Source organism: Xyrauchen texanus, chromosome 42 (genome assembly GCF_025860055.1).
Source record: "Xyrauchen texanus isolate HMW12.3.18 chromosome 42, RBS_HiC_50CHRs, whole genome shotgun sequence".
Lineage (NCBI taxonomy): Eukaryota > Metazoa > Chordata > Actinopteri > Cypriniformes > Catostomidae > Xyrauchen > Xyrauchen texanus.
In genome coordinates, this window is record NC_068317.1 from 23,376,084 (window position 1) to 23,385,734 (window position 9,651).

General features: G+C 42.6%; 1 protein-coding gene across 1 annotated transcript; it reads right to left on the bottom strand.

The window, feature by feature from the left end:
- Positions 1 to 416: 416 nt before the first annotated feature.
- LOC127634785 (patched domain-containing protein 1-like) lies at positions 417 to 7,713 on the bottom strand. Its single transcript, XM_052114467.1, has 3 exons — positions 7,366 to 7,713; positions 5,042 to 5,705; positions 417 to 2,284 (listed from the first exon to the last, which is right to left on the bottom strand). The coding sequence occupies exons 1-3, from the start codon at positions 7,711 to 7,713 to the stop codon at positions 633 to 635; spliced, it is 2,664 nt and encodes an 887-aa protein (XP_051970427.1). The 3' UTR covers positions 417 to 632.
- Positions 7,714 to 9,651: the final 1,938 nt, after the last annotated feature.

Consider the following 9,651-nt stretch of genomic DNA (forward strand, 5'->3'; position numbering starts at 1 on the left):
GTGGGGGAGGTGATTGTGAGTGGTGAAAAAGGAATAGATGGAGATGTCATGAACTTCTTGATCTTTTCAAGCATAGTTTTTAATACCACTAAATCCCCAGAGACAAATGTATGGTCTCACCAACACATCTAGTCTCTGAGGAGAAATGACATCAGGTGCATTATAGTCATGGCTATCAGCAGATATGAATATGGCTGCATGGTCTTTAGCTTAGTGCCCCCATGAATGTCTTGGTTTGTTTGATAGAGTGCTGGGGCATTACAATGGAACCAGAAACATTGTATTTCTCTATCTTTGCCTTTTTAAGGCAAGAGCTCTCCTCTGCTGTAAGACTGCAGACTAGAGGAGCCCCTTCTGTGATTATCTTCAATTGTGCAGCAATGGGCCCCCCCCCCTCCCCCTCTCTCTCTCTCCTCATTGTGAGCAAAATGCAAGCTTTATTGGCTAAACCTCAAACTCATCTACTTCTTGATTATGCCCAAAAAACACCTCCTTTTAAGTATGGGAGCTAGTAGCCCAGGTGTACTTAGGCACTCTTATATCTCAGGCATTCCTCTGCCACCCCCTAGGGGTGTTTTGTTTCTATCCCTCTGATACATTCTCCAGATAGCCCCTCTCTTTTGGTCATGTGGTCAGACAGTGGTAATCTGATCAACCACACGTGTGCTGTCCACCATCTCCACACACTCAATCTCTTCCCTATTTTCTGCAGCATTCTTTCTCTCCGTCCTTTTTTTCTTGGAGGGAGGCAGGAAGGTGAGCAGGACAGGGAGGATGGCCAAACAGTGGAAGGCAGTGATAATGGCGGTGAGAAAGAGGCACCTGAAGAGTGTGCGTGTGAGGTTAGAGGGCACGGCTGCTAGGGGGAGCAGTGCAGCCCCATAACACAAGTAGCTCTGAAGAGCAGGTACTCCATGATGCTCCAGAGCCAGTTTCACCCAGCAAGTACGGGTGGATTCCCGTCCTAAGGCAAATGCTGAAACCAGCGGAGCACTGGAGTCTACGGCATAGTTCACCCCATAGATCAGACATAGTACTGAGACACAATCCAACTCTACCTGCCAGAGAGTCATGAAACCCACCAGCCCAAACTCAACAGAGGCTACCGTCACAGTTAGCCAGGCATTCACCAGTGGGTCAGCTGCCAAGAAGGTGGAAAAAAACAGCAGAAACAGTGCAGCAATGCAAGAGTTCTTAAGTGGTGCTCCGACCGATGAGGCATAGCGGTCCATATACACAAAGGATGGATTAAAGATGATAAACTTAACCCTTGAAGTCAGTGACAACTTCCTTAATGTGTCCAGTAAGATTGACATCTCCTCTCGTTTGTTTTCTGTTGTCTTGGCCACAAGAAACATACGTGAAGCCACCACATCAAATTCCCCATCCGTACGTTTTGCAAATATAATATCATCTGAGAAGTGCACATAGTGTGGTTGCAGCAGAAAGCCATATCGCAGTTGTTCGGTGAAATTGCTTCGCGACAGGCTAGTAGTGATGTTCAGCCCATGAAGGTAATTGAGGTAACTTTCAAACCAGGAGATACGTTCAAATCCTTTGGTGTACTCCAGTAGGTCCTCTTGCACGCTGGTGTTCCAGTATTCAATAGACTCATAGATATAGAAGCCAATCACAGGGCTGTAACTGCTAAAATACCGCTGCTGTGCACGGGTATATGCGATAGTACTTGTTTCTGTGGCAACCACATTACTAAGGTCTGAACCCTCACTTACCTGAAGGTAGCCCATGAGGGCGAAGGAAACATAGACCAAGTAAAAAAGAACCACAAAGGGTTTAACATAGGTGTTGGTGATCCAGTCGCAGTAGTACCGCTTCATGAATGCTAACAGCAGGTGACTCTCGTAAGCACGCAGGGGTCCAGCTTCTGTGGCCTCTTCATTGTAATGTGTGTACATGAGGAACCGATACCAAGCTGGCTTTTGTTGCAGTAACTCCGGCTTCGGTACACGCCTGCAAAATAGACTGTGACGGTAGTTGTTTTCCAGGTACCCGGCAAACACCAGGTTGGAGCCATAGAAGGTGAGGATGTAGAGGTAGTTGAAGAGGACTGAGATACAGGCATTTTGACAGAAGAGACGTACAACCTCAATGTTGGTGAACGGACTGGCCCCAATGCCAAAGGTGACCACGTGCAAGGCTGTGCTGGCTGTGAAGGGCAGCATACAATCTGAGAACACAGCTGCAACCCGCTCCTTTACATGCTGGTCCTCACGAGTCCGGCGCCAAGATGACAGCATTTCAAATGTGCCGAACAAGCCATGACCTACAAGAGATAAAGAGAAGAATACTCTTTTTCAGTGATTTTTACACCCAAAATGAAAAATGTGAAATGATCTAAACATAGCTTGAAATTATTTTGGAAGGCATCTTTTTCAAGAGACATAAATGGCTGCTGGGAAAAGGAGGAACATAAATAATTGAATAAAATGGTGACAAGACAGTTGCTCTGCAGCTGCATCACAGAAATGAATGTGAGGGAAAAACAGATGCTCTCTTTCTCCTTCCCTGGGGCTGCTTGTTTGAATAGCTTTGGTATAGAGAATAAGCGTATTTAGTGCATCTATACATAGCAGTATTTTTACATCCACTGAAATCCAACTCTAATTCATTTCACCTAAGTCTTTAGCCTGCAGGAAAACACCATTCCTAATCTATCGCTCCAGCAGAGCACAATAATACATCACCAGCCAAATTTACTGGAAAATCTATCAAAATAAAGGAAGGAGACAGTCATGAGAGCAGAGCAAAAGAAGCCTCTTGGCCAACACCACCTCTATTTGCAGAGTGTGATCTTACTATAGTCTACTCTCTCACCCTCCATCTTCACAACTGATGAATTTGTAGATAAGAAAGCCTTATGGACTTGAAGCCTTATGGGCAAGCTGACAGCCCCTGTAGTCTTGGGACACCACAGAAGCCCAAGACATTAGTCAAACTGGGTCAGCCTACTTTCAGAGGTTGACATAAAGGAAGCTGGGGTCCTACAAGTGAACATAAATTCCAAATCAAGATGAAGATTATACTTCTTGCACAGCAAAACACTATATTTATTTAAAAGTTGAATTGTTTTAATTTGAGTGAAAATGAGCAATCACATATTTTCTGATCTTTTATTTTTCATTTGTTTTTTCCTCTCTCCCTTTCTACATCACTCTCTCATGCAGACAGAGTGAGCAGATGGCTCTCATCTACAGGGTTGCTATGGCATCAGTGACTCATCATTCATATCGGAGGTTCCCTTTGTCCAATGTAGTTACTACTGCATCTCACATTGACCTGGGAACTGTGCCCGGCACAATAGTGAGCAGAATGACCAGAAAGTGCTGACCTAAGGTCATGGCAGCCATGACTGGACTCAAGTATACTCATTTTGGGATGGTTACATGTCTCAAAGTAAAACTAATGGGTAAAAAGAAAAGACTGCTTCTAAACTGAGCCAAAAATAAATATAAAAAAAATAAGAGAGAGAAAAACTGAGTGAGAGAGAGAGAGAGAGAGAGAGAGAGAGAGAGAGAGAGGGAGGGAGGGAGGGAGGGAGAGGGATAAATTCCTGTTTTCAGTTTTCTGATATCCTTCTTTTTAACAGTTTTTTACCAAATTTCTCTGTCACATTCCCTCTCTCTACCTATCTTTTTCGTCTTTACCATAGTATTTACTATTTACTATTTTTAACTATACTTTTGTATTTCCACTGATCTTAAAATGAAATAAAAACCATTAAAACACTATTAGAATCCTACAGAGACTGAATCATTCTCAATATGCATATCACCTAAATATCTCTGACCATCTCCCATGACACAACACAAGAGTCTTTCTGTCTTCATAAACATGATGTTAATCTTAGCAATTATGGTCTATGATATCTCCTCCCTACATCTTTCCTTCATCATCAGAGGACTGTCACATGATCCTAGATGAGCGCTAATGTCCTTGTAATGGAATTTGTTTTTAAATAATAGGCTGGTGGCTTACAGAGATAAGGCCTATTGATTTGTCAGACATCTGTAATGCCCTGCTTTTCTCTGAACCCTATTCAACCCTGTAAGAGTAGCCTGGAAGGCATTTATATGCAACAACATTGGATGGCTTTTGCAAGGTTTGTTTTTACTCTGTAGGAAACTGCTCTGCGGGAGAGCTGCAAGGAGATTCTGTCTCTCTCTGGCTGCAATTGGAGACCAGCAGGGAGAATTCTGGGATTGCGGAGATAAGGAGTGGCACAATTGACAAGGACAAGATCAAACAGCAGAAACTTTTGACAAGGACACAGACACAGTCTTCATGAGATAGAAAGGTAATGGTATTTGTAATTTTGTGTTGAGTGGGTGGTCAATCTAAACATGCTTTCAATGGCTCTTCTCTATTTTTCCCAGCCCCCATTCCCTCTATCCATGATTTTCTTCTCATTTCTTCTATCTTTCCCCTCAGTCTGTTATTTTCTCTAAGTACTCTAGTCAACATACCCCTCCTCCCACACATGGCACTAATTACTGTGCAAGAGATGGCCAAGAGAATGTAAGAGAGATAGATGTGATTTGTCAGGATGCATGCGTGTGTTTGTAAATAATTGCAAGAAATCTGCTAGTGTGAATCTGTTCTGCAAGAACACAGCTTATTCATGTAGAATGGCTCAAGGACAGAATGCAAAAACGAGGACGTAATTCCTCTAAAGGCACTCTGTTGGGCTGTATTAGGAATTCCTTTGATGTGGAGTAATCCATTTTTAATCATACACCTTGACAAAAGCGCAGTGCGGAGGATCAGAGGCCATCAGTCAATAAGTATACTCATTGAACATGAGGGTTTTGATGAGAGCCTTAGTAATACAGTTACAGACACTAATGTTAATTGAAGATCAAAAGAATGGAATGAGTATGAGAACAACAGTGACGATCAGTTATTAGAAAGAAAAAGAAAAAAAAAGAACCTAAGTATATAAATGAGATCATTGAGATCAACAGAATGATTAAGCATTATTTTTTGCATCAGGCAAGGACAGAAATGAGAAATAAAATCTTACCCAACATGACAAAAGGGATACCCAGATATGTTGAATTGTATTTCCCTCCAGTGAGGTTGAAGATGCCCGCAGAGGTGAGTGTAGCCAGGCTGACTGTCACCAGAGCCAGCAGACCCAGCCAGGGCTTAGTACGCACACAGTCCCGCATGGAGCAGCACAGCATTGCCAGCAAGAGACATACAGCTAGGCTGAGGAACAGTGCCCGCTCAGACACCCGGCTGGTCCTTTGGAAGTCCCTTTGCAGAGAAGAGGAAGTGAAGGGGTACAGGCCAAGCTCTGGATGAGCCTTTCCAAAGTTTTCCAGCTCTCTACAGAACAGCAACTCCCAGCGGGCCGCCACAACTTCATTCAGTGGACTAGCTGCTTGCAGGTAGTATGTGAGCTGTAGGGCTCGAGCAGAACGTACACCATCTCGCCCTCCGCCTGCCTGGACACCGCCCAGCTGGTGTCCAATGTAAGCCTCTCGCCCATCCTTGAGTCTGGTGATAGGGTAACACAGAGCGGGTATGGACTGGTTGGATGCCCGTGCCAAACGCATCTCCTCCAGAACATGCAGGATGTCATCCACGATGCAGCTCTTGCTGTCATCCAGCAAGCAGAGGTGAGCAAAGGTGTAGTTGAAGCCCAGCATAGGGACAGGGATCTGAGTAATTGTGTTGTGCAGCTTGGAGTTGAGGCATGGGGAAATGAAAAGAAACATCATACTAATAAGTACAGGTAAGGTAACAGGGAACAAGATACATTTTAGTCAATGAACGGATGGCTGTATAGGATGCCATTGCAGTTGTACAGTGTTATGAATGTGTCACTTTTTATTCATCAGCATATGTTACAAATATTAAACATCATCCTTAATAAATTCAGACACACAGACAAATTGAGAGTATTGAAACTTTGAGCATTTGATTATGTTAACATTTCAAAGCAGTTAGTTGCAACTGTCTTGTTGCCTGGGAACAAGAAAGCATGTCACTGCAGGAAGAGTGGGCCAACAGTTTATCTTCATGTTTAAATACACTCCAAGGAAACAAAACAAAAGAAAAACTTTTTAGAGTTTCTTCTACAGCAACATAGTCAGAGGTAGATTGATTGCCTTGTGAGGTCAGACACTCCACACTGTTAATGTCAGAGCGATTAGACCATGTCAGACTCAGATCACCAGGGAAGCTGCAGTCAGTCGCCTCCTCCAGTGCTCCTCTGACCTCCTCAAGCAGCATCAAAATGTCAGGCACACACCAATCAGGCATCTAATTGCTCAAGCTTGATAATTAACCCTCGGTTGGAGACTGAATCTACTGTCTCTGACCTAGACTGATGGCGTTAATGGGCTTTACACATGGCAAACCGGCATAGAAATAATGCTGGATATAACCAAATCATTTATTTGAACCGTGATGTTTCCTTCTTTCAGAACCAGATCAGATCTTGGGGGTTCACTATTATCAAACTGCATTCGAGTATCTCAAATAGTGCCTCAGCACTGAGGAGAGCTGACCACTTTCCCAAAAGTGGTCTGTTACTGTGATACAGTGCACAAGGTCACACAGAGAGACCTGTTGTGTTATGATGTGAAGAGAATATTAAAAAGCTTATTTTGGAGAATACAATCCCATGTGAATATGAAGAAGTCATATTGAGTCATAAGATGCGGATGGTGCTCTTGTCTCAGGTTTAGTTAATAATTATTGTTTCATGTAGAAAGGATGTTTGATTTCAGCACATGTGAGTACTTTTCTCTCAAAAATATTTTATTTGCCAGCAAAACATCTCTCTGAGATATAAAGGCAAAATTGTATGTAAATTCTGCAAAAAAAGTGGTGTTCACTTGCCAGTGTGAGCACGAGTTGCACCAGTTACTTAACAGAATGTTGGTGGTATTTGGGGGAGTGACGTTTGGAGCTTGATTTGAAAAGCTGCCTTACAGGAAGATAAAGTTGGCCACACGCTAACACTCTAAGCTGCAATGTTCCTAAAATATTTCAAACACAAATATAAAGACAGAGAGTCGAGAACTTTCCTTTAAAGTTAAATATCTCAAAGCATAAGCACACACAATAAATAAAGATTAAATTAAAATTGCATTACCTCTCCTGGGGAGATAAAATACTTTAGGCTGATATCAATATATTTATGAAAATACACCACTTGGTTTTTTTTTTATAATTATTATTACTATTTAATGAATGTTCATTTTTAAGTTTCATCTAAAAAATACTATAAAAGAAGGAATAAGCTTCGAGAAATTGTTGGACTTGCTAGAAAACTAGCTAAATTGACAAAATATTGATTGGTGGAACCCAGACAACACTATTGTCCTTGCTCACCTTAAGGACTGAATTGACGTGGTGAGGGTCCAATACGCTCCCCCTGCGCGAGGTCACGATGACCCGGCCATATCTCCCGGGTGTTTGCAAGTCCGAGTAAAGCGTGTGCTTGGATCGGTTCACAGGGAACAAACTATCCACCAAGTTCCCCTCGATCTTCGCCAGGCTGTGTTTGGGCGCCAACAAGTACTCCACGTTTTCCTCTATGCGGTATCTGCTGAAGCTCGCGCCGAGCAGGATGGAGATCAACATGGGCGCGGAGGCGAAAAACACCGGGTGATTGGCTACAAAGTGGCCCAGTTTGTGGAATGACGTCCTGAGCCCCTCGTGCAACACTTGTCGCAACATCCTAGAATGCAGCAACAGCGCGAGGGCGAGGAACAATGTGCGGGTCACGAGCCTCTCCCACCGCCTGGTCACCAGCATCAGAGATCACGAGCATCAATGTTGAACCCACGCAGCTGGATCACTGAAATGATGAAGCGTTACGTTGAATATCATGAGGTCCTACTGTGTTAGATACATTGATGTGCTGCATTTACTTTTCTGCAAAGTAACTAACATATAAGTCAGAACGAAAATATTGTGCTTTTATTTCCTTTTTATTCATTTTTTTTTTAACACGTTGAATTAGACTACTATGGTGTAACCATGAAATGTGTGCGGTACATGACATATGAGGATGTTCTGAAATATTACCAGTCACGTTTTTGCAGTTTCATGCCATCTGAGAGAGAGACCCGCCAGTTTCCATAAATGCGGTAAGAAATCATCTGCTCAGTTCGCGTGACGGAAGAAAATTACTTTGACGCTTTGAATACCTCCAGAGTAGCGTCTTTTGAAAACCAGACATTAAGTTCATTTCAGCACTGAATCAAACCGGTTTATATTAAACAGAGGACTCATGCACGCCCAGCTTCACACTTGATAATTGCGCTCAGTTTCAAATGCACAAATACAGTTTTGTATAATCCATTATATAGGATGTGCGTGTCCTTGGTCCACAATCATCTGTAGAGTAAAATCAGCACCGCGCCCAGCACGACCGCTGTCTGCTGTTACCATCCGATAAATACAAATCTCAACCACAGACCCCCGGTGCAGAATGCGTGCTGCCGTCTCTGCGCAGCTCCAGTTCGGCCACTTGTGGCCATTTCCTTATACCGGTAGAGTCGAGTCAGCTACTTTAATATGTTAAAGCATTCGATTTAATTTTATTACTCCAGGGAGACACAAAATAGCTCCACATAAAAGGTTCTCTAGCGTAGGCGATGCGGCATTTAATTACTCAATTAGTCACTGTGCTGATTCTGAAGTTCCAGTTACAACCTATCAGGATGTGCTATGCATAACTATCAGATAGTGTGATATGGTATGAGGCTGTACCCTGATCCTAATAAAAACCCTAATCCCAACCGTGAAACTATGAATACAGCATTGGTAGCACATCCTGATAGGTAGCATATATTTTCAGGACACCTGCCGGTAAATTCTGCCTCGCATTGCTCGATTATGCGTGAGCGGCGGACAAGTGCGGATCACAGGTATCCCCTCCCCATTACCAACTCCATTACACCTAATCAAGGGAATAAGGTTGACAAATATATGGTCTGTTAACGTTAGACGATATATTGAGGCAACACAGAAAGAGAGATTGTAGCTATCTGATGTACCCCCCGTTTGCAAATGTATTGCCTCAGCACAGACATTATTTGAATTTTGAACAAGGTGCGCTTTAGATGTAAAACAATCAGCTTTCCGCTAATTAAACACTTTTAATTTGTGGGTTTAAAACTGTAACTAATAAAAATCATTTAAAATTTTTCCACTGAACTTTATAAAATTCCATATAGATGCGACATATTTTGTCCCACTACTTGCCAGTTTGAGAAAAATCAAGTGTTTAAAATTGCAAGGCAGCTTTGATTCAGCACCATGGACACAGATCAATGATAACGACACTTTGATTTTTATAAGATCCAAATTACTTTTAAGAAGAATTAATGGATATTTGTGAACACTACACTTAAATATGTGAGAGTTTATCATTATACTTGAATTATTAGTGGTACTTTTTTTAATGGCCCATATTTTCCTTGAAATGTGTGCCTATTTTCTATTGCATCCTTTTATTACATATTCAGAGAAAGATCAATCAAGGTGCAGCGGTTAGCACTGTCGCCTCACAGCAAGAAGGTCGTGGGTTCAAACCCTGGTTGCCCTGGCCTTTCTGTGTGGAGTTTGCATGTTCTCCCCGTGTCTGCGTGGGTTCTCTCCGGGTACTCT